Raw genomic sequence first — 25141 nt, forward strand, 5'->3', positions numbered from 1 at the left:
GATTTCTCAAAGCATAGTGGGACTAGCGTTTCCGGCCCTACCCCAAGTTCTCTGAGGTGATGGGCCAGTGTTATCGCCATTTTATCGAATTCAGCAAATGTAAAGTTGCCATCCCAGGCGCAGATAGCCGGGGCTTCCGGTCGTCTCTGGGCTTGTTCCTCAACCATATCGTGTAGGCAGCGATCTACAGCCGGAGGTACGTGTTGGTTCCAGGACCAGATATCGAGGTAGTCGGCTTCTGACAAGGCGTTAATATCAACAAGCATCTTGTCGTCGGCTGCTGTGCTGAGCTGGTTCACAAACAGCTCGAGCTTGTCCAAGAGCCTTGAGACGGATAAGCGGCTGATTATAGTCTCATCGAAAATAGTCTCGACGTGTACAGTTCCATCGGTACCCAATGAGCAGACGAGGTTGATGGCGTAGGTACTGAATGCTCCGACACTGACCATTTCCGTCCATTGGCCTAAAGTACCGAACTGTCCTAGCTCCAGATCCTGCATTGGCTGTACAACGAGCATGGTCTGGAACTGGCAGGCAAGGCGTGCTTCTTTGCTGAGGCGCTGTATGTTGTGCAGTCCAAGTTGCTCATGTGGGATCATGTCGATTGACTCTCTTTGCACTCGTTGAAGGAATGCTTCTACTGTTTGGTTCGGGTCCATCTTGACTCTTACTGGCACCGCCGCAATTGTTGGGCCGGTAATGTTCTCAATTCCCTTGACGGGGGTATTCCGCCCAGATACCATTGTTCCAAAGGCGACGTCAGGCAAACCAGTAGATACCGATATAGCTAGAGCCCAAGCAGAGCGAACAAGAGTGGCAGCTGTGACATCGTGTGCTTTTATGGATGGGAGAGCGAACTGCCGAGTCACGGTAGACCTAGGTATTACCTCTCTCTGCTGTTGTCGTATAAGGGGGAACGGATCGGATTCAAACTCTGCTAGAGTGGAGCGCCAATAAGCCATGTCAGCATCCAAGTCCCTTTCCATGAGGTATTTCATGAAGATTTTGAAGTCGGTTGGGTTGTCGAATGTTTCTTGGTGGTAGAGACGGCTAGCGAGGATGCAGACCTGGTTCAATGACGGAGCATCGTAAAGACCATGGTGCATGGTCAGCACGAACTGACATGAGCTGTCGTGGCGAATCAAAGCGAACCGAATCAGTGGTGAGCCGAGACCCATAGGGTGTGTCTGTTCCCTTTCCAGGTAGCTATCCAGACTGGTATCGCTATCCCACTGAATCGACTCGTTCACGACAATCTGAAGAAAGCCCCATTTCTCGGTCTGGATGATTCTAGTTCGGAGAATGGGCATAAGCTCCACCAGTTGGTCCCAAATATGACGGAAATGCTGTAGGTCAACCACATTTGTGTCCAGGTTGAGGACAGTTCTCAGGACGTAGGCAGATCCCACGGACTTGGAAGTCAAGGATAACAATCCTTCTTGAAGAGATGTACAAGGATAAGCATCTTGGACTTGAGACGAGACGACACCGCAATCAGCAGCAATAGATCTGAGGCTGTCATCTCCGCCAACGCCATCCACCAGAGAAAACGGCGTGATGATGCTGTCCTCAAGATCATCTTGCTCCTTCTCAGTAACGCTCGTCAAGGCGGCGATGGTCGTATAACGGAAGATATCCGCAACTGAAAGGGAAATGCCGCTAGTACGAGCCTGACTCACGACCTTCATAGCGGCAATAGAGTCACCACCAAGACGGAAGAAGCTATCGTCGACACCAATGGTAGCGGGATCGATTTTGAGGATCTGTGCCCAGATTTGTTGTAAAGATTTCTCAGACTCTGTCACAGGCTGTCGCTTTTCACGGGTTGACGACTGGGCGCGCAGCTCCGCCAGCTGTTGAGTCGAAAAAGAGGACCCAATCTTGCGTAATTGTTGACGGTCTGTCTTGCCTGATGTGTTGAGAGGAATCTGCGGCAGAGAGATGTAGACGGCCGGTATCATATATGAAGGTAATCGTTCAGCAAGTAGATCCTCCGTCTCTGGCGACAGAATCATAACGTGGGCTGAGTAGGCATTGGCGCTGTCCGTCACTGTCTCCTCTTCATCCTGCTGGGATTTGATAAATGCCGCCAGGATTGGGCTGGCATCTGTGCCTTGAGGAATAATGACTTCTGCCGCCACCATTTGTGCGCCTGGGACGCATTCACGTACCTGATGAGCGACTTCACCGAGCTCAACGCGCTGGCCGCGAATCTTGACCTGGTCGTCCTTGCGTCCAACGTACGTCAGACTGCCATTTGCCGCGTATTTGACCAAATCGCCTGTCTTATACAAGCGGCCGCTGCGTCCAGCAAAACCAGCGCCACCTTGCAAAAGCCATGGAACGTCGCGAATAAATGACTGGGCCGTCTTCTCCGGGTCGTTTAGATACCCGCGACTGAGAGTTGGGCCTTCCATGAGCAGCTCTCCGACAGCACCGACGGGAACCAATTTATCCTCGTCATCCCTGTCGACTACCCAAGCTAAAGAGCCGACAGCCCTTCCAATATCGGTACCTGGGCTTGGTCCTAGGGTGGAGAGGCTCAACGTTGAGAAGATGGTACATTCCGTTGGTCCATAGGCGTGGATAATGCGTGCGCTATCTCGCCATCGATAGAAGTCGTCGTCCGTAGCTTTCTCGCCTCCAGTGACGATGGTCAAGGTGTTTGGCAAAGATTGGGGATCCAAAAGCCTCGTAACAGCGGTGCTCAGGAATGCAATGTCAATCTTCATCTGCAGAATGACCTCTGTAAGGTGTGTCATTCTCTGCTCCTCTGAGGGCACACAAACACATCCGCCAAAGATAATAGTTGTGAAAATGTCCATGATACAAGCGTCAAAGATATACGAAGAGAACTGTAAAACTCGAGACTTGTCGGTAAACCCTATCTGCTTGCCATGGGCAGTACAACTGGTCGAAGCAGCCTGGTGATCGATGACAACACCTTTCGGCTGGCCAGTGCTGCCGGAGGTAAAGATGACGTATGCGGGAGACTGCGCGTGGAAGACTAGAGGCTTTTCTTTGTCGTCTGTGAGAGATTCGAAAAGCTGCGAGCTGACAGAGACAACAGAACGTCCGGACGGAGTGACGCTAGCTGTATGTTGTTCCGAGGTGAGTATAACTTTGGCACCAGTCTGCGCAATGATATTCTCCCTTCGCTCCGCCGCGTGTGATGGCTCGATGGGAACAAAGGCTCCCCCAGCTTTGAGCACAGCCAACATGGCTACTATTCCCCATTTTGACTTCTCGAAACAGATTGGCACAAGCGACTCTGTCTGTACCCCGAGATCAATAAGGTGATGAGCTAGCTGCGTTGCTAGTCGGTCAAGCTCGGCATACGTAAAGTTGCCATCCCAAGACTCTATCGCAGATGCCTCAGGTCGCTTTTGTGCCTGTTCTGCCAAGAAGCTGTGCAGACATTTCGATACTGCCGGTGCCGCATCCTTGTTCCACGACCAGATATCCTTGTAATCAGCCTCAGAAAGAGAGTCTATATCGGCTAAACGAGCATCTCCTGTGCCTGCGGCAAGTTGACGGATGATGGAGCCCAGCCTCTCCAACAGTCTCGAGATTGATGAATGGTCCACAACGTCTTTGTCAAAGACAATCTTGACATCCATGGAGTCGCCATCCAGTGTGCAGATAAGGTTGATGGCATAGGTAGAAAACGATTCGAGGCCTGCAATTCCTTCCCATCGGCCGATAGTTCCAAAACTTTCAAGCTCGTCGGTCTCCTGCGGCTGGACAACTAGGAGCGTGTGGAAGTCACAAGCTTGTCGTGCTTCATCACTGAGGTTCCGAATATGATGCAATCCAAATTGTTCGAATGGGATCGTATCCACAGAATCGCTTTGTACCTGTTGAAGGAAGCTAGAGATTGTCCGGGTGTGGTCTAATTTGATTCTCACTGGCACCGTCGCGATTGTTGGTCCAGAGATGTCATCGATGTTGGCAACTCTGGCATGCCGTCCAGATACTGTGGCGCCAAAGACAACATCAGTGGTACCGCTAGACGCAGAGGCTGTCATAGCCCAAGCAGCTCGAACAATGGTAGCAGCGGTAATTTCGGGTACCTGGATGTTTGGCAATGAGATGCGCCGCTCCTCAATACTCTGTGGCTGCGGTTGCATCTGCTGCCGCACAGGAGGGAAGGCTTCCGAAGAGTAATTGGCCAGCAACGACCGCCAGTAAGTCTCACTTGCGTCAATATCTCTCTCGGTGAGGTATTTGACAAAGTGTTTGAAGTCAACGGGCTCGTTGTGTGGTGACTCTTGACGATAGAGCTGACTGGCAAGGCTGTAAACTTGTCCTAAAGTAGCTGGGTCGTAGAGAGCGTGGTGAACAGTCAGGACAAAGAACAATGACTGGGATGGATCTTGAGGCTGTATCATTGCAAATCGGACAAGAGACGAGCCAAGGCCCATCGATCTTGTTTTGTCATTTTCAAGATACTCGTTCAAGTCGGTTGCCGTTTCCCACTGAATCGCCTCATCTACTACCACCTGTAGTAAACCAAAGTGCTCAGTCTGGACGATTCTGGTTCGCAGAATAGTCATGATATCCACTAGACGGTTCCAAGTATCGTGGAATTGTTGCAGATCAACAGAGGCGTCCAATCGTAGCATAGTCCTTGAAACATATGTGTCGGCCCCCGTGGATCTTGTAGTTAACGATAGTAGTCCTTCTTGAAGGGGTGTACAAGGATACGCATCACGAACTTGAGCAGGCTTGACTCCGCAATCGGCAGCAATGGAGCGAATCATGGTGGTTTCCTCGCCCTTCTCGATACCAATGAGAGAGAATGGTGCAATATCATCGTGAGTTATGGCTTCAGAGATGTTGGAGATACCTGCCAGAGCAGCAATGGTAGGATGCTGAAAGATATCCGCAACGGATAGAGAGAGATCATCAGCACGAGCCTGGCTGACGATCTTCATAGCCGCGATGGAGTCACCGCCGAGGCGGAAGAAGCTGTCATCGACACCAATGGCGATGGGGTCGATCTTTAGTACACGTGCCCAAATGCTCTGGAGTACTCTTTCGATATCCGTGGTAGGCTGTCTCCTGGCAAGACTGGAGTCCATTCTCATCTCGGCTAGCTGCTGGGCCGAGAATCTGGAGCCGATGGCCCTTATCTGACGACGATCTGTCTTTCCAGAGGTATTGAGCGGCATTTCCTTGACGGCGAAGTATACCGCCGGCATCATAAAGACCGGCAGGCGTTCTGCGAGGGCGTTCTCCACCTCAACGGAAACGTTAATAACCCGTACGGCATCGCTGTCTCCGTTCTGGCGATCGTGCGGCGCAGGGTTGCTGGCGTTGTCATCCTCCAGTCCTACTATGAAAGCAGCAAGGATCGAGCTAGTGGCATCTTGGTCTTTCAGAGTAATCAGTTCGGCAGCTACTGTAGTCGCCTCTGGGAGACACTCTCGGACGTGGTGCTCAACTTCGCCTAGCTCGATGCGATGGCCACGGACCTTCACTGCAGCGTCATTACGTCCAACATAAACCAGGCTACCGTCCTGACTATATCTGACCAAGTCTCCGGTGTTATAAAGACGAGCACGGCGACCCGGGTGGCCCTTGTTGCCTCTGGCGAGCCACGGTGGGTTATCCACGAAGGAAGACCTCGTCTTCTCCTCGTTATTCAAGTAGCCCCGGAACAGAATTGGCCCTTCGACGAGTAGTTCTCCTATGGCACCGAGGGCCGCTAGACGCTTAGGGTCTCCAGGCACTGTAACCCATGAAACTGAGCCGACCGCTAAGCCAATGTTGCCGTCTTGAGATTTGGATGGGCTAGTGATGTTCAGGGAGTTGATGATTGAACATTCAGCCGGGCCATAAACGTTAATCACGGCATCAAGGTAGGGCCACCATCTGGAGAAGTCCTCATCAGTAGCCTTTTCGCCACCCAGGAGTAGTTTATGTAGGGTGGTAACTCGCTCAGGGTCCACAAGGCGAGCTGCCGACGGCGTAAAGAAGGCTGTGTTAACGTCCATAATGTTCATCCTGGCCTCAATGTTGTTGAGTCGATCTTCTTCTGATGGTATACACACGCAACCGCCGTGCACTAGGGTAGTGAAGATCTCCATAATGCTAGGATCAAAGGTGTAGGCACAGAACTGTAAGCATCGGGTTGTTTCGAAAAACCCAATCTTGCCGCCATGATAGACACAACTAGAGCAGATTGCATAATGCTCTACAACCACTCCTTTAGGCTGTCCAGTGCTACCGGATGTGAAGATGGTGTAAGCGGCAGATTGAGGCTTATAGGGTGAGGGATTCTCTTGTTGTCGAGGTAACGATTCCAGAAGCTCTGCAGATACAGTGACAGTACGATGGCTAGACTGCTTCAGGCCAGCAGAGTAAGTTTCCGAAGCCAAAATGACAATCGCGTTGGCCTGCTTGAATAATCGTTCTCGTCGGTCGGTAGCTTGAGATGGGTCCGTGGGAACAAACGCGCCACCAGCCTTCAAGATGGCCATCATTGCGATTATCGTCCACTTGGATTTCTCAAAACACAACGGCACCAAGACATCCTCGCCAACGCCAAGGTCCGCGAGGTGATGCGCCAGGCGAGTTGAGAAGTCGTCCAGCTCGGCAAACGTGAAGTCACCGTCCCAAGCGCATACCGCGGGGGCGTCTGGCCTCCTCTTTGCCTGCTCATCTACCATTTCATGAAGACAACTGTCCACAGACGGCGGGACGTGTTGATTCCAAGTCCACATCTGCCGCTCACTGCTCTCGGAGACCAGGTTGATGTCGTTAATACTCTCCGCAGGGTTGTCAAGAATGGAGCGAATCGCGGCACTAAAAGCATGTGCAACATGCTCCGCCTGGAAGGCACTCAAGAATCCCTTCTTGATGTTCATGTGGACTGCCACATCTGTAGTACTGTCGGTTCCGGTAATGGCAATATCATACTGTCAACCCAGCACCCGTTAGCTTAGCCCCTCACATTCACAAGTTTGCATTTCGCAAAGGCGTCACTTACCTCTACAGGGTCTACGCCGCCCTGGAACCGGACGTCGTAGCCGTTGTCAGATTCCGTGATCTGTTGCGCCCCTTTCTGTAGTGACAAAATGCTGTTGAAGAGCCCGGTTGTGCCAACCCCGCGGTCACTGCTGATCGCTGCGAGTGAGTACGTCATGTGAGACAGGCTGTCCATGTAATCTTCGTGAGCATTGCGAAGTACATCCACAATAGACCGTTCAGAGTCGAGACGGACTCGAGAAGGAATCATGCCTATCAACGGTCCGAACATGTCTTGTACACCGTCGATAGGCGCATCTCTGCAAGAGGTCATATTGCCAAAGCAAGGTACCTCGGATCCAGTATACTCGCGCAGGACCAATGCCCAGGCAGTTCGGATAATTGCTGCCGTCGTTACCTCCCACTTGGCGCTGAAGGCGTGTATCTTGTCGGCATGTAGATCAGGTACATCGACGATGAAGCTGCTGCTGCTGCTGCTGTGGATGCTGTCGTCACCTGGCTCGTCGTTCAAACTTGGGAAGAGACAAGGCTCTACCCCATCCAGATAAGCAGTCCAGAAGGCCCTGTCAGCCTCGGGAGACTGCTCAGATAAATATGTGATGAAATCACGGTACAACGGGCCGCTGGGATCCAGGTTGCCGACGTATGCGTCCTTGAAGTCGCGCAGCAAGATGCCAATAGAGTAGGCGTCAACAATACTGTGGTTGATTGCCAGGGAGAGAGAAACTCGTGCAGTATCTACCTGGTGGATAAACAGGTGATGTTGAAGGCCATTGTCGTCGTAAGGAGGACCGGAGGAGCTCTCAAGGATATCATCCTGATTCTGCACGATGGAAAAGCTCGGCTCCGGGTCTTGCAAGATGACATGCAAGGTTGTACTGCTGCCGGTCACAAAAATGGCTCGCAATAGCGAATGACGCCTCACGACGGCACGCCAGGCCTTTTTGACCCTGGCGATATCAACCTGGGGACCCTCTTGAGTGGCGACCAATTCGAAATCCAGCACGGAGCGATAGTTGTTTGTATCCTTCGCCTGGGCGATGAGAATACCCTCTTGCACGGACGAACAGCCGTGAATGTCCTGGATCTGTTCTAGGTCCGTAATGCCAACACGGGGTAGCACACGATTGCGAATCTCCTGAATTTCATCGTAGGACTGGAAGGTCATCGGAAAGTCGCTGAGCGTCCACTCAGAAGCCCTCGCCGGCAATGACTCGGCCAACTGTCGTAGAACAGTCTGGTACATATCGACCCAGGCAACGATGCGTTGTTGATGCTGAGAGTTCGCGTAGTAGATGACCGAACCCGTCATGCAGCCTCTCTCTACTTGCGCAAGGACATCGAACAGAGCGAAACGACGCAGCTTGGTAGCAGATGCCGGAGTACAACCATCGGGGAGTTGTGAGACCTCGAAGCTGGCGTCGTCCCGCTCCAGCTGCTGGTACATTCCAGCATAGTTGAAGAGCACTTCCATTGGGAAAGCGGATGCGTTTGCGCGTGCAAGTTCTGGGTTGGCGAATCGAGACGTGAAATAAGACCAGCCATTGGCAGGCAAGCTGCGCATCGAATCTTTGGTCTGGCGGACAATGTCGAGAACATCGGTTCCCGGTGCGACGCCAACACACGCCGGAAATACGGTAGAGAACCAACCAACCGTTCGAGATATGTCAATTGCGTCGTCCCATGTCTCGCGGCCGTGGCCCTCACCAAAGATTGCGGGCCCCTGTCGGTCGGGGAAGATGACCGAGAACGAATACGCCAAGGCCGAAATCATCAGCTCCACCGGCTTTGTCCCAAATGCATCGTTGCAACCGTGGAGGAGCGCAGTGGTTGTCGATTCGTCGAGGGTGAAGTTGATAGAGGTCGTGGCAGCTCCGATCATGGCGGTATCGTCGTTCAAGCCCCAGTAAGAAGCGAGCGTTTCTGGCACCTCAGAAACTGAGGGAGCCTCAGAGACCAAGTTTTCCGCGGCATACTGTGACTGTAGCGCGCACCACGTCTGGAATTCAGTTGTGGGAGGAGGCAGAGCAGAAAGTCTGCCGGAGGACAGGAGTTCTTCTAGTTCTTCGAGGATGATACGCCACGAAACCAAGTCGATGACCAGGTGGTGAACAGAGATGAAAACGCTCTGTGACTTGGCATCTTCAATAAAGACGGCCGCCATAAGAGGTCCGTTGCGGATGTCGAGCCTCTCACGACAGCTGCGGATGGCTCTGGCCACATCATCTGAATCAAACGTATGCCCTTTCAAGCGGCATATATCGAGTGAGCCAGAGACGTCATCAGATATTTGTTGCTGCCAGATCGCGTTTTCATCCTGGACGAATCGTGCACGTAACATGGGATGCCTTGAAATAATCGTCTCGAGAGACATGGTCATGTAAGCAAACGAAGTCTTTTCCGACAGCTTAAGGAAGAAGTTTTGGTCGAAGCAATTACCAGGATCTTGCTCGAGTTGGACATAAAGCTCCTGGATGGGACTCAGGCCAAACGCCTTGCCTTCTGCCTCAGAAACCGCCTCCGAGTTGACGATCTCAACGCGTTTTGGCTTGGTCACAACCGAGGCAGCAAGTCGGGACAGCGTCTTTAATCGCATAATGTCCGCGGTAGAGATGTTTCCCAAGGAGATTCTTGCCATGGAAGAAACCTGCATCGCTGCGATGGAGTCGCCACCGAGCTGGAAGAAGCTGTCATCAATGCTGATGGTTGCAGGGTCGATATTGAGGACGCGTGCCCAAATCGCCTGCAATGCGCGCTCCGTCTCAGTAACTGGCTTTCCCTTGCTACGCGCGGAAGAATCGCCTTTTCTCTGTTCCGCCAGCTCCTGGTTCGTGAAGCTGGCTCCGATCGTACGTAGTTCTCGGCGATCGGTCTTACCTGATGTGTTGAGCGGTATTTGGGCGACGGCAAAGTAAACGGCGGGGATCATATACGACGGTAGCTTCTCCGCGAGAGCGTCTTCAACCTCGGGAGGAACATTGATGACCTGTGCTGCTGGAGGTTCGCTGTCCTTATCATGGAGGCCGTTGGCTCCGTTGGAGTTGATCTTCTCTTGGACAACGAAGGCGGCCAAGACCGGTTTGGCATCTTCGCCCCGAGAAATAATTACTTCAGCAGCCACAAGGGGAGCTCCCGGAAGGCATTCTCGCAGCCAATATTCAACTTCACCGAGGTCAACACGCTGTCCTCGAATCTTCGTAGTAGTATCTTTTCGTCCGATGTAGATCAAGGAGCCGTCCTCGTCGTATTTGACCAGATCTCCAGTGTTGTACAAACGACCTTGTCGTCCAGGACACCCATCACCACCTTGAACCAGCCATGCAGGGTTCTCGACGATCGCGGATGCTGTTCTTTCTTCGTCGTGTAGGTAGCCCCGGAACACGATTGGGCCTTCTACTAACAGTTCGCCAATCATGCCGATGGGTGCGAGACGATGAGGATTTCCGGGTGTGGTGATCCACGATGCTGAGCCAATAGCCTTGCCGATACAGGCATCCTGGTTTCTGGAAAAGTCCACCACATTCATTGAATGAACGATGGAGCACTCTGCAGGCCCGTAGACATTAATGACGGTATCTAGATCTGACCACTTCGCAAAGTCCTCGTTGAGCGCGTTCTCACCACCCATGATGAGTGTTCGCAGGCTGACCAGCCGTTGAGGGTCCAGGAGTCGGGCCGTTGAGGGTGTAAAGATGGCGATGTCCACCCTCATTCGGTTCATGCTCTCTTCGATGTCTCTCAAGCGTTCGCTCTCGGATGGGACGCAGATACAGCCTCCGTATACCAGTGTAGTGAAAATCTCCAAGATGTTGGGGTCAAAAGTGTAAGCACAAAACTGGAGAACACGAGACGTCTCCTTGAATCCCATCTGTTTGCCGTGGTAGATGCAGCTAGAAGATATCATACGATGCTCCACAACTACACCCTTTGGTTGTCCTGTGCTGCCAGATGTGAAGATGGTATAAGCCGAGGACGTAGGCTCTGCATCGAATAGTGGTCTTTCTTTCTGCATAGCCGTAGACAAACTGTTCATGAGCTGTTGGTTAACAGTGACAACGTGAAGACCCTGTGTAGCGATGGTATCTGCGTAAGTATCAGAGGCCAGAACCACGCGTGCATTGGCCTGGGCGAACACCCGATCTCTTCTATCTGCTGCCTGCGACGGGTCGGTAGGGATGAAGGCGCCACCGGCTTTGAGGATAGCCAACATGGACACGATTGTCCACTTTGACTTCTCAAAGCACAGCGGCACCATTACCTCTGGGCCTACGCCGAGTTCAACAAGGTGATAAGCTAATCGGGTCGCCAGCTGATCAAGCTCCATGTACGTAAAGTCGCCGTCCCAAGAGCAAACAGCCTGCGCAGCTGGCTGGCTTTCAACTTTGTCCTCTACCAGCTTGTGCAGAGAACTTTCTACAGCTGGCGGTACGTCTCGGTTCCAAGACCAGATATCTCGGCGATCAGCTTCTGATAAGATGTCAAGGTCTGCGAGCCGACTGTCCTTGACTATGTTAAGCTTGTCGAGAAAAGACCCTAGCTTCTCTAGTAGTCTTGACATGGAGGGTCGAGAAATAATCGTTTCGTCGAAAATAGCCTCGACATTTACGGCTCCGTCGACTAGCGAGCAAATGATGTTTACGGCGTACGTAGCAAAGCCTTCTGAGCCTTCGACATGACTCCAGCGTCCTAGACTCTTGGATGTGCCAATTTCTATATCCCGCGGTGGCTGCACGACTAGGAGCGTTTGGAATTGACACGCGAGACCAGCCTCGCTGCTTAGGTTCCGGATACGATGCAGCCCGAACTGCTCATAGGGGATTGCGTCGGTCGAGTCCTTTTGTACCCGCTGCAGAAACTCGAAAACCGTCTGCAGCTTCGGGTCCACGTTGACTCGCACCGGTACCGCCGCAATCGTCGGCCCGGCAATGTCCTCAACACCGGCGATCCTGGCGGATCGTCCAGACTGGATGGCTCCGAAAACAACATCATCCTCGGCGTTGCTGGAAACGGCCACCGTCATGGCCCAGGCCGCCCGGACGAGAGTCGCAGCTGTGACATCAGGCACTTTAACGGTCGCCATCGGGAGTTGCCGTGTTTCGATGGCTTTGGGCTGCGGTTCTCTCTGCTGGCGCAGAAGGGGGAAAGGTTCTGATGCGTATTTCGCAAATTTGGACCGCCAGAACATCTCAGCAGCTTCTTTCTTCATCTGCTTCAGATACTTGACGAATACTTTGAAGTCGATGATGCTATCGATAGTTGCATCCTGGTGGTAGATTTTGCTTGCAAGACTGCAGATGCTGCTGAGAGATTGCGCATCGTAGAGAGCGTGGTGCATAGTAAGAACAAAGTATCGCCGTGAAAATGACTCTGGAGGACAAACCAGTGCAAACCGTGCCAGTGGATAGCCGAGCTCAACTAGTTTTGTACGATCCAGCTCGAGGTACTGGTCTAGATCCTCGACTACGTTCCACTGGATTGAGTCCTTAACAACAACCTGCAGCAACCCGTGCTGCTGGCTCTGGACGATCCTGGTTCGTAAGATGGGAATCATGTCCACCAAGCGATCCCATGTGTCGCGGAAGCGCTCGATAGAAACGTCATGATCAAGTTCCAAGACAGATCTCAGGATATAGGTGGCACCTAAGGACTTGGATGTCAACGACAGGAGACCCTCTTGGAGCGGCGTACACGGGTAGGCATCCTGGATCCGGTCGGAGTCAATACCGTAGTCGGCGGCAATGGAGTTGCGGCATTCTGTCTCATCCATGTCGAGAAGGGAAAATGGTGCAATGTCATCATGTAAGACGTCTTCGTCATCCATCGTCGACATGTGCTTTGTCAAGGCCGCGATTGTTTTGTAACGAAAGATGTCAGCGACAGTGATAAGGGGTTGCTTTCCCAACCGTGACTGGCTGACCACCTTCATGGCAGCAATCGAGTCACCGCCAAGAGCAAAGAAATTGTCGTTGATGCCAATAGCAGCGGGATCAATGTGAAGGACATGGCCCCAAATATGTTGCAACGCCCGCTCTAGATCCGTCGTAGGTGCGTTGTCGATGTCTCCGCCGGAGGTCTCTGCCAGCTGCTGGCTGAAAATCCTAGAACCAATGTCACGCAATTGTCGTCGGTCAGTCTTACCTGAGAGGTTAAGCGGTATGCGCGAAACCTCAATGTAAATAGCTGGTATCATATAGTTAGGTAATCTTTCCACAAGAGCATCCTGTACCTCTGAAGATATAGTCATAACATTTGCTGTAATAGGATGGTTGGGGTTGTTAGTAGTGTCGGTTGTTGCTATAAAAGCTGCTACCCTGGGGCTGGCGGTTTTGCCCTCGGGAAAAACCAGCTCTACAGCTATAGAGGATACCTCTGGGAGGCATTCTCTAAGCTGGTGTTGAACCTCGCCAAGCTCAAGCCGTTGGCCTCGAACTTTGACTTGGGTATCCTTACGGCCGACATAGATAAGATTGCCGGCCTCATCGTATCGCACTAGGTCGCCCGTCTTGTATAAACGGCCTTGGCGTCCTGGATATCCAGCCCCTCCCTGTAAAAGCCATGAGGGGTCCTGGATAAACACTTCTGAAGTCTGGCGGTCATCATTGGCATATCCGCGAGCCAATATCGGACCTTCAACCAATAACTCGCCAACAGCACCGACAGGCGCAAGCCTGTCGGTACCATCTGCTAGACAGACCCATGAGACCGACCCCACAGGTCTGCCAATGATGGAGCCAACACCTGTTTGGCTGTGGTCTTTGACAGTATTCATCACACAGAACACCGTACACTCTGTAGGACCGTATCCATTCAAGATTCTTCGGTGCTGGCCCCACCGCAGTAGGTCATCATCGGTAGGTCCCTCACCACCAAGGATGACAGTGTGTAAGGGGAGTCGGCTCGGGTCCAACAGACGAGCCATTGTTGGCGTAAAGAAGGCAGTGTTTGCGTTCACGCTGACGATACTCGATTCAAGGTTGTTCAGACGGTCCCAGTCAGATGGAATACATATGCAGCCGCCGTAAATCAATGTGCTGAAAATCTCCATCATACAGGCATCGAATATGTATGCAGCGAACTGATAGACCCTTGCCTTTTCACTGAAGCCAATGGTCTGTCCATGATTCGTACAGCTAGATGCCAGTGCTTGATGCTCTACGACAACACCCTTCGGCAGGCCTGTACTTCCAGATGTAAACAAGACATAGGCAGAATTTTTCGGGTGACTTCTTTGGGTGGCGTTGGAGTCGATGTGGTTGCCGTTTTGAATTCCGTTTGAGCCGTTTTCCACAGAACGGTTCTTCGTAAAATTGGGGCCCACGGAGATAACGGTTCGGTCTGCTCGTCCGAGGAGGCTCGACTTCTGAGTCTCAGAGGAGACAAGGACAGTTGCCTTTGTCAGCTCGATGATTTGTTCGCGTCGGTCTGCTGCATGAGACACATCCAGAGGGACAAATGCGCCACCGGCCTTGAGCACCGCGAGCATCGCCACCACCGCCCACTTCGACTTTTCGAAACACAGCGGGACTATTGTTTCTTGCGTAACACCGGCATCTATGAGGTCTTTGGCCAGTTGGGCCGCCAACGTATCAAGCTCACCGTAGGTCAAGTTGCCGTCCCAGGAGCAGATGGCCGTGGCGTTTGACTGCCTCTGTGCCTGCTCCTCCACCATATCGTGAACACATCGCTCCACGGCCGGCGGGACTAGTGCGTTCGCCGACCACAGGCTCTGGTGGTCTGACGGCAACAAGATATCAACTTCGTCCCACGTCTGCGTCTCGGTGGCCAGCACCAGCTGCTCCATCACGTGGCATAGCCGCTCCAGCATCTTGACTGCTTGTGGTCTCGTCATCGTGTTGGAATCCGTGTCGGCTACGAATCGAATTTCGTCCCCATTGAGGAAAGCCTGGATGTTCAGTGGATATGTACGTGGTGCAACATCCTTGGACCCGTTGCGCCACTGGCCCAGGGGAGCTTCATCCACCAAGTCGTTATCTCTTGGCTGAACCACAACCATCGTGTTGAAGTTGCAGGCCGCCTCATTCTCGATGCTCATTTTGCGGATCTCTGGCAATCCGAGCTGTTCAAAATCGGTCATCTGCTCGAGTTGCGTTTGAATCGATGCCAACCAGGTGAGCAAAAGCTGTTGGTCGTTCGGAAGTCTGACGCGAACCGGTACCGCCGCCATGGTAGGCCCCGCAACTTGACTCGATTCCGAATGTTCCCTTGCCTTCCGGCCTGCTCTGATTGTCCCGAACACAATATCGTCGGAACTTGTCCAGCAGCCTGCGACAAGGGAGAAAGCAGCGAAAATGGGCGTCGAAGGTTTGAAAGCCTTCATGCTTCCGCCAAAACGACAGCTCTGCTCGACGCGGAAACGCTCGCCTGGTCGTACACTGGTGCCTGAGGGAGCTGAAGGGAATTCGGACGGGTTGCACCCCTCTAGGTACGACGCCCAGTAGTTCCTCGCCAGCTGGTGATTCTGAAGCAATGTGTCTTGTACAAAATGGTGGAATTGCGAGAGCTTCGTCGTCGGACGTCCATGGTATGTCGACCACACCATTTCCGTCACTGCCTTCAAGAGCCATCCATCGTAAATGGCGTGATGGATTGTCCAGACAAACTGGCGCGGCTTATCTTCCTCGCCACCTCCAATGATGGCGTAGCGAGTCAAAGGCTGTCCCAGGCCCATATTGAAGTCGTTTCCTTGTTGTGTTTGGTATTCTCGCAGATCCGCCTGCTTGATCCACTGAATCGGCTCGACGGTAACCACTTGTAGGAATCCCAAAGTGCCATGATGCACAATTCGGGTGCGGAGGATATCGAGTTGTTCCACCACTTGGTTCCAGGCGGCGCAGAACGTATCGAGGCAGATGTTGGGTGACAATTCCATGACTCCCTGCAGGACATAGTCCCCAGGAAGCTTTGCAGCAGAAGACATCAAGCCTTCCTGCATCGGCGTACACGGGTAGATATCACCGACTCGGTCGGTATCGAGGCTGCAAGCAGCAGCGACATAATCGACAATCGCGTGCAGATTTGCCTGCTCCGGTTGGGGCAGTAGCATAAACGCTGGCAATTTTGCCATGACGTCTCCTTTGAACCCAAGCTCAGTGTTTTCTGGTGACCCATTGCTTGTTGGCCCCATTTTCGGATTCTCTGAGTTCATTTTCGTTTTGTACATACGTATACAAGTGATGTAAAGTGATCGATGTTTTGGTGTTGAAGTCGTTACAGTTGTCGCGAACACGTATTTACTTGATGTGTCTTTCAATACATACGACGCGGGTATGCTCACACAAAAATCGCAAGAGCGTCGAGGTAACTCCAATCGCGTATACACTCCAGACAGGATTACATTTATTAGATACCCATATCACAGGATGCAGTGTTATCGATCGTCCTGGCCCCTTGTAATCGCTACTAGCAGGGCGCAGACATCTAGAATCGTCAACAGAAAAACGACCCACAGATCCCACCAGCTTCATCACGACTGCTAATCACTACTCTAATCCGTATCAAAAGATCGATAACGGGAATCAGCTTGCGAATCCTTAGGCGAATAATGGAGCCTGTCTGACCATGAAGGAGTTGCAATTGCTCGTGTGCAATAGGCTGCTGCACGAAGCTAGGGGCGTCTAATTAGAGGACAGGGATCCCTCATGCAGGGTTTTCGAGCTAATGCAAGGCCACCTGCTAAGACCGAACTAATGCAGGGCCTCCCACTAAGCAGAATCTCATGCAGGGCCACCTGCTAAGTGTAAGTTTCTGCAGGGCCACCTGTCTAGTATGGAATCCTCCCGTCGGATAACAAGGTATCAGTAGACCCTAGGTCGACTGACAACATGATCTTACGGGGGTGAAATAAGTAGGTTAAGGAGCAAACCAGGATAACAATACACCACGTAGATGCAATATGGTGAATCTGCTGTGCCTGAGCTTTGAGTCCAGACTTTCTGACAGGAGTGGAGCTCTCGTCCTCGTCCGATGGAGCCACAAGGTGCATGGGTGAGTAACAGGGGGTCAGAGATCCAACCAGGGTGTTGTGGCAATGATTGATAGTGGTCACTCTTTATGCATGAAGTAGATTTATTCACCTAACACAGTTAGAATGAAGTCCTCTAATAAACCTGCTCGCTTGCAAGAAGAGATAGTTTGCGTTCTAAGACCCACTATAATCCATTCATGTGTAGAAACATAGGTGTTCATGTCGAGCCTGTCTCGATACCCTAACTGTATCCACGTGGTTTCTGTCGTGAAGGCTCCGAACCTCCGGACCTCCGGACCCACCTTTCGCGCTTCGGCTCCGAGGTCACGTGATGACTTCGCTCCAATGATCCTTGCTCCGCTCGCTCACTCAGAAAATATAGCCGTTTGTTCCTAGTTGATGCTGCCCGCGCTGTAGTTGGTCACCACAGTTTCTGTGTAAAAACATTTCTCCTTTTTCGCATCCTCCGGGCTTGATTTTGAAGTTCTTTATTTGTATTAATCCGCCATAATGATGTAGTAAATGAGAGCCTAATCCTGGTTAATTACTTATTTCTTCTCTTATATACCGAGGTTAAACAATTTCGTTTTTCCCCTCACTCAGGTATCAGCATTAACAATACCTTTGGGTGCCTTTCTTTTGAAGGCAACAGCTAGCTTTTTCCGGTGCCGTCGGCTTCTTCTACCCAATATGGCTATCCAGAACCAGGACGTAGAACGATTCTTAGCTGATGAACGTTTTAGCCGAGTCTTCACGTTTCCTGCGGATCCAGCTGAGGGACGCCCTAATGCTCTTCCCATTTCTTACGCAGATTTTGGGTATCACAATGTAGAGAGTTCCTCGGCGAAAGAAGAAAAAGTGTTTCTCTTTTTTGGACCCCTTCTTGGGTCTCGAATGCTTCTTATAGCCAAAGACGCTCTAGCCAAAGACTATGGGGTCCGCGTTATTTGCGCAGATCGACCGGGCTTTGGCGACACGCCTGATGTAGAAGCAGAGGGGAGGTTAGCTTTCTGGCGCAGTAAATATAACCTTTTTTTCTTTCTGTCTCCTTTCACTTTATTTTTTTCCTCTCCATTTCTACTTTTGATTTTTTTATTTAACTAACTAGTATGTAAATAGATGCTATTTTCGCTTTGTTACAGCACCTACAAATTCGCCACGTACATGTAGGCGCGCAAAGTGCTGGTACAATCTACGCCCTGGACTTCATATTCCATTATCCTGAATTGTTGTACCCGGATAATGCCTATCTCGCTATTGGTGCTCCATGGATTCACCCTTCACACTCCCGGATCTGGCATATGTCAATAACGCATGCCCTCCCCAAGCCCCTGCTAGGACAAGTAGATAAGCTTGCTTCCTTGTTCTCTGTCGTCTCCGCTCCCATACTGGATACCAGCTTTGGGCTCACATCTGCCTTTGGGCGGTGGTTCACGACTCAGCCAGCTGAAGATGTCGCTGCTGCTACTCCTGCCAATCCTGCAGTAGCCTTTGCAGAGGCTTTAGATCCAAAGCTGGCCGACTTTATCTATGCTAGGCCTATTCACGGTATGTCAAATGAGTCGATTCTTCTCATGAAGAAGACGCAGGGTGGATCTGAATCTGGATGGGCGGACTGGGGAGATTGTGACACCTTAGTGCCTCGTCTCAGGCGCACTCTAGCTGAGAAGAATCGACGCTTGATTGTGGAGTGCTTCTTCAGCCAGACGGACTCCATGATTGGGAACCCTGGCACGGTCGGTCCGGAATGGTTTAAAGGCTGTTGGACCCGAGACGGCAGTGAATACGACGATGCCATCCAGTTCTCCTGCAGGGTCATCAACGGGGCAGATCATAACTCCATTTGGGCGACGCAGTGGAATGTCACCCGCGACGTATTTGATCATATCCGGGGAACCCAGTCCAAGGAACCGAATCTTGGTGTCTAGCTATGTAAGTAACAAGCTTTAGCTGCAAGGCCGTAAGGGAGCTGGACCCTGAATTGTTAATCAACTAAAGCTTATGCACAGTCTTCTGCTCGTCACAGCGATTCTGCATCTATGCCGAATGGTAGCACGACTCCTCAACACGGACAAGGACCCAGGCTCGGTGGCGGGGGGTGTATTGTTGGAACATCGACGGGAACTACTCTAGTCTGACGTGGGCGTGGGCTTAAGGAGATTATGGAGAGGTATTCAAATAGGCTAGATTCGAATGATAGCTTGATTGACCCTTACACTTGCATTTCTTGAGTCTACCACTCAGTATATAACAACCTACTGGCAGTCTCAGATTTAGAAAAGATTACGCTTTCTTCGGCTAGCATATTCCGTGCCTCTTCTATGTGACATATTGTATATCGACCATGAGTGGTGTTGTATCACATTACCGCAGGAGAAAATCTAGCTTCTGGAAAATAAGTTATCCTGGAATGTACAGGATTCCAAACAGGGGCACTGACCAATAGTTGACCTACGTGACGGAGGCAATTTGCATGGCTCCCTCTTTGGTCTCTCCTTTTTTAGTATTCCATTGGGAGAGATCTTGCTGGAAACATGACCCAAAGCTGTCAGAGCATTCACCGGTGACACTGTCCAGCACCTGAGGTAGGTACCCAGCAATGGCAATGAGACAAAGATTTATCTACTTATATCCGCTTACGTGTGTGGGTTTTCCGTCCCTGACTACAGCCCGCATTGCCATTTGCATTTTCCTTGTTCTAAGAGTGTCTCACTGATAAAGAGGCTATATATTTTTATTAGCCCTCTGTGCAAAGGACCACCTTATTTTGAATTAGTAAACCAGTACAGCACTTGAGGGCTGGTAAATTGATCTACCATTATGGCCCATATTATGTTTGTGAAGTTTGCATGCAATAAAAGAGTACCTGAAATGGTTAACATATATCAAGAAGTGATTTAATACCAGCGCACCACGCGAGCCACTTATTCAATATTTCAATCCTGTGTGCTCTCTTATACGATGAGCAGCTGTTCTGGCCACCTGGTAAGTCCTTTTGTCCAATAGTAACACATTTCATTCCTCAGCCGTAGAGGAGCCCACAGAAGGCCTGGATCAAGCATAATTCATGTCAACACGATTAACAAAGGTTCTTCCAACCATCTCGCTGACAAAATACGAGTAATTATTTGCCTCTATACGCCCGATTTTATCACAACAATTCAATACGAGCCCATGATTACCTCACAGTATAGTCTAAATCTCCTATGTTTCCTACTCCCTGATGTATAGCTACTTACCAGTGCATACTGATGTCATTTACCTTACTTACCAACGAGAGAGAATGACCACATTTTGGTAGATTTTGTTGTCTATTTAATTAAAGAGACTCAGTTTAACTATACACATTCCGATTTTTTATTTATAACTCGCTAAGAGTGGCCGTTATCTCATATCCGGAAAGACAATCGGTAAGGTTTCCCATATTAATGGTGGCGCGCATCATGAGGTCCCTTTCCGCCTTAAATCATGATTCAATAGGCAGTACGCTTTTATATAAAACATTTGATAACCCGGTTTACGTATATGTCTGTAGGTGGTAGGAAGTGAAAGATGAGGACGACAACGGAGATAAATACTAAGTTCAAAGGCTATGTACGAGTAGTAGTCTACGGGTTTGAAGCAAAAGTCAAGGTTTCGTTCACAATGGACATTGACGTGCGCAGCGGTGGCTGGTCGTTAGTGACGATCTCTATTCGACGTTGTAGCTTTGGACAGTACAAGTAAGCGTAGTTCCCTCATTCCTTCAAGACAAAAGTGATTCTTTGCTGATAGCGCTCTCCCGCTCTCTTTCATACTGAGATACCTGCCGTAGCAACTGGAAAATGGCATCTTGGCCGCTTGCTGCCGCACGCGAGAGAGGCGTCTGGCCGAATCTACTTTTTGTGCCGGCGGAAGCACCATTCTCGAGCAACACCCTTACAGCTCCTTCGTGCCCTTTGGTGGCGGCCCATGAGAGCGGAGTCCATCCCCATATACCGTCTTTGGAGTCGACATCAGCGCCGTATACGAGGAGAAGCCGGATGAAGCCCTCGTGCCCATTTTCGGCAGCCAGTGAGATGGGTGTCCGTTGATAGTACTCATCTACCAGATCGACGCTTGCACCGTTCTGAAGTAGCAGTTTGGCGACGCCTTCATCTCCCTTTATGGCCGCCCACGAGAGCAGCGATCGGCCGTACTTGTCCGTCGAGTCTATGTCGGCTCCGTTTCTCAGAAGCAGCTTGATGACCTCCGTGCGCTCCTCGTCAAAGGCGAGAGATAGCGGTTTGCGAGCATATTCACAGCAGAGCATCTCCATATCCGCTCTCATCTCGAGTAGAAGCTGCGTGACGCCGGCGTGTCCGTTTATGGCCGACCATGACAATGCGGTCCGACCATACGCGTCCCTGGCTTCGACGTTGGCGCCTCTTTTTAACAGTAGTTTGACAATGTCCTTATATCCCTTGGAAGCGGCTATAGACAGCGCCGTCTGGCCAAACTTGCCTTTTGCCTCGATATCAGCCCCGTAATCCAACAGCATCTTGACGGTGAGAAGATGCTCTTTGGCAGCGGCCCATGAGAGAGGTGCCCAGCCGCCAGCCGCCCGTGACTCTATATCAGCACCTCCCTGAAGCAGTAACCTGATGACAGCGTCATGGCCGTTCTTCGCAGCGGATAGTAGGGGAGTCTGGCCGAACTCGTCTTCCGACTCGATATCTGCACCGCTGTCAACTAGGAACTCGACGACGCCCACATGACCTCCCATAGCAGCCCACGAAAGCGCGGACTGGCCAAACGTGTCTCGCGCTTCCAGGTCCGCTCCACGTTTGAGTAGCAGTTTGACCCCTTCCTTGTGTCCCTCGGCGGCAGCCCACGAGAGTGCAGTCCGACCATTCCTATCTCTGACTTCAGTATCCGCTCCATTATCCAACAGCATAGCAATTGTAGCCAGGTTCCCGTATGCGCTTGCCAATAGTAGTGGTGTCTTGGTACTCTCGTTATCGTTGCAGTTCATATATACTGTCATCTCGGTAGGTATCTCTGGACGTGGTCGATTTATGAGCAATGGATGAAAAGTCGTCGATCGTCTTGCATGAGGGGAGCTTGATGTCTAAGCAAGAAGGCCATGAATGACGGTTCGTCCTTTTTGGGTACTTTAATGGACGTCTACGTAAAAGAACTATGAAAAACAATCAAAACCAATACATACGATGAAGCCGGTTCTAAGAGCATAGTAGCTGAAGCAGCAACGGGCGTCTAGTGACGAAGCGCCAGTAATGTGTAAGAGATCCTAGTTACTTACCTCCCAGGAGAGCAAATAGGCAGCTCGACATATAGGCATTACCGCCAGAACAGGCTGCAGGATGCGGATGCCAGTTTAGATAGCCCCTCTGAAAGCAAGGCTACGGCGCAGAGCATACTTCCCGCCTTTTCGCGAATAAGTCACCATGTCTTGGCACGTGATCGCTGTGCTGACGGACACCTCATTTTTCAAAACGCACACCCTGCAGGGATCTTCGTTGGAGGCCCTACATCCAAAATGATATGCTGGTTACGCATGTAGGCTAGCGCTGGTGGCCTTGCATTACGGTGTTCTAGAAGGATGTCATGACTTTTTAACCACGCCCCTTGAAGGCTTAGTTAATTGGGGGAAAGTTGCTTTTGGGAAACATTCATGTTAAACAACTATTACAAGTGCGGAAACATATTAATACTGGCAGTGGCTATTCGTCACCTAGCTGGTCTCCCCGCCATGAAGGATTTATGGTGTAAAAGAAACGTAACCTATAAGCCTTGTTCTTCAACGCGATAATATCTATCTCCCGTAAATTCCCTGCTCGAGTATCATTGTTGGCTGGTGGTGAACGTTAAGCGCCCAATAGTGATAGAATGCCGCAAGATCCTCCTTAGAAGTAACAAAAGGTTTTTTGCCCAGCCTGAATGCCGCAACGTCTTTGCCACTCACTTGCCACTACCTAGTCTCGGGTCTTGCGATATAGAGCCTTCTCATTCAAACATCATGGTGTAAGGCGTGCCGAATTGCGTGGAAATAGAGTCGCCTCACGGATGTCATTCAAACCCAAAAAGACTTGAACAAAACGATTGAGCCCCACTAGAAAAACAGAGAGCGTCAGGACCTATCGTGCATGCATGGAGAAACCAGGGTCCTAGGGACTCCTAGTCATGTAGTAGGGGATCTCTTACTTCCGAAGCCACCCCATGGCGGCATGCCGAACTCGTGCGCTGCCACAAACGGGCGCCACCCAGGCGAGTCAGGATCGATGGGATGCGCTCGAGTAGCGAAAGCAGTTCGCAGTTGTTCGTGGGAGTTCAGCAGTTGATAACCAGTCGAAACCTCTTGTCCGCGCATGATGATGTCAAATGAATTAGTCGAGCTACCGTCCTCCGACGGATACACATTGCATGAGCGGAGATGTTTGGGAAAATGGGTGACAGCAAAGATATCGGTCGGAGGGCCGAGATGTGATTCATCACTGGAGAGGAAGCGGCCGAGTGCTGCCTCTTCTTCGGGTCTAAGTCGTGTTTCTTGATTTTAGTACAGTTCTTGACAATGTGTATGAAAGAGAAGAGCAAAACGGATCATACAGGACGGAGAATTGAAGAAGAGGAAGAAGTGAATATAGAGAAAACATACGTAAAGTCATCTTCGAAACTGCTCTGCATGTCTAGAGAAGTCCGCAGAATGGTCTTGGCTTCACGAAACGTAATTCGTAGCAGCTTCCCTTGGACTAGTCCTAGTTTGAAAGGACCGGAAGAAGGATGCAGTCGCTGGACGGCTGGGGCTAACTGAGCGTACTTTGTGCGTTCTTGAAGAGACTGGATAAGAAATATCAAGAGATCGATCGCTAGGTTCAAAATTTCTTCCCAGCCTTGGTCGAGGGCAAACACGAGCTCGAGCATGGTGAACTTGAGAGGAAGATTATCAAGTTAGTCAATGCGCAAACAGCATCACCTTGCAGCTTCACTCGGGAAGAAAGGAATCTCTAACCTCAGTCAGGTGTCTGCCGTCAACATCTCTTTCTTGGCGAAAGACATTGTGAATGTCGTACACTCGCTCCAAGTCTGCAGCGAGTGCCATCCCCAGGTGTACTTCTCCGGTTGGTGCCAGCCACGCCGTCTTGTCAAAGTAGGGCACGGCAAAGTGGTCATCCTCCTCTCCTGGATACTCATAGCTAATCAGCGACGGGGTGGCAATGCGATAAAAGTCACGCATCGCCAGGAATTCGACGGCAAGCTCGTTAACACCAGAGAAAACCTTGAAAATCGCGGCCGTGGAGGCAACACGCACGTCCAGGACCCTTTCATCTAGTCTTTGGTCGATCTGGTGGCAGCCCAGTTGATTTGGCTTCTGCTCGTCGTCTTCCCCTTTTGGACCACCATGAAGCGATCTGAAGCTATTGCTTATGCTGCTTCCTGCTTTCGCTTGCGACAGGACAGTTAGCTCGGATACGCAAAGTGTAGACACCTCGCAGGCAGTCTCAGTCGATGTTGTGAGTGAACCTGATACACGGACAAGAGACTCATTCGTAAGCTGAGGAGCGACCATATTCGCCGGAGGCGAGTCTTCCTCCAGTATGGCATTTATAAACTTGCCATGGCGCCGTAGGAGAATTCGATGGTTTGGCACCGAGACGCTGTGGACTCGAGCATCCAGGACAACGTACTCGTCGTTCATTTTGCTCTGCGTGAAAAGATGAAGGTTTTCGTTCTAATATTGTGCTTGACACTCTGCTTTACTAGATGTGTCGAATGAAGAGGCATACGCACTATCTTCCATGAGGTTTGTCACAGCTTGTTCCGTGGATATTCCTATCAATAAATTGAGAAACGGCTTGACCGGCGATGCCGTATATGCTTGCCGGTAGACGTACACCCGATCGGCTACATTAGTAGACGCCCCTAGCTCCGCACTCGGCACTCCGTGCACCCCCCCTCCCGGCTACCCGCTCCCCCCTTTTCTTAATCCCTCCAAATCCGCCAGATAATAATCTTCCAAGGGTACCCTTGCAAAAAGTGGGTGTCGATTGGTGCAGCAGAGAGTGCGTTTGCCCGTGTTGATACGCCTCACCGTCTGTCCACTTTGGGCGAGTGCTTATGTCCTCGTTTGCTGCGCTGGTCCCTATTGATCATGGGTTGAGCCCTTTTCAAAAAAGGTATTGGCAC

The 25141-nt window shown here is 51.1% G+C and overlaps 5 protein-coding genes across 5 annotated transcripts in view; 1 reads left to right on the forward strand and 4 right to left on the reverse strand.

Annotated features, from left to right (window-relative positions):
• CTRU02_215240 (non-ribosomal peptide synthetase protein) overlaps positions 1-6872 on the reverse strand; it is a gene marked incomplete at both ends in the record, with an annotated part of 31050 nt that extends 24178 nt beyond the window's left edge. Inside the window, one exon of the mRNA XM_070206415.1 lies at positions 42-6872. Within this exon, the coding sequence (XP_070059906.1) occupies positions 42-6872 (6831 nt within the window). The remainder of the gene's footprint in view (positions 1-41) is intronic.
• Positions 6873-6946: 74 nt separating this feature from the next.
• CTRU02_215241 (non-ribosomal peptide synthetase protein) lies at positions 6947-13762 on the reverse strand (the record flags this gene model as incomplete). Its single annotated transcript, XM_070206416.1, has 2 exons — positions 6947-13131; positions 13444-13762. The coding sequence occupies 2 exons, from the start codon at positions 13760-13762 to the stop codon at positions 6947-6949; spliced, it is 6504 nt and encodes a 2167-aa protein (XP_070059907.1).
• Positions 13763-17668: 3906 nt separating this feature from the next.
• Positions 17669-18906, forward strand: CTRU02_215242 (interferon-induced GTP-binding protein Mx2; the record flags this gene model as incomplete). The annotated part of the gene is made up of 2 exons (XM_036730521.1): positions 17669-17996; positions 18098-18906. The coding sequence occupies 2 exons, from the start codon at positions 17669-17671 to the stop codon at positions 18904-18906; spliced, it is 1137 nt and encodes a 378-aa protein (XP_036577764.1).
• A 1817-nt stretch (positions 18907-20723) lies between these two features.
• Positions 20724-21983, reverse strand: CTRU02_215243 (ankyrin repeat-containing protein; the record flags this gene model as incomplete). The annotated part of the gene is made up of 1 exon (XM_036730522.1): positions 20724-21983. One exon carries the CDS (start codon positions 21981-21983, stop codon positions 20724-20726), a length of 1260 nt encoding a protein of 419 aa, XP_036577765.1.
• Positions 21984-22974: 991 nt separating this feature from the next.
• Positions 22975-24524, reverse strand: CTRU02_215244 (aspartate-tRNA ligase; the record flags this gene model as incomplete). Its single annotated transcript, XM_036730523.1, has 4 exons — positions 22975-23069; positions 23162-23490; positions 23613-23884; positions 23967-24524. The coding sequence occupies 4 exons, from the start codon at positions 24522-24524 to the stop codon at positions 22975-22977; spliced, it is 1254 nt and encodes a 417-aa protein (XP_036577766.1).
• Between the last annotated feature and the right edge of the window lie 617 nt (positions 24525-25141).

The sequence above is a fragment of the Colletotrichum truncatum genome (genome assembly GCF_014235925.2).
Source record: "Colletotrichum truncatum strain CMES1059 chromosome Unknown Contig_0014, whole genome shotgun sequence".
Taxonomy (NCBI): Eukaryota; Fungi; Ascomycota; class Sordariomycetes; order Glomerellales; family Glomerellaceae; genus Colletotrichum; species Colletotrichum truncatum.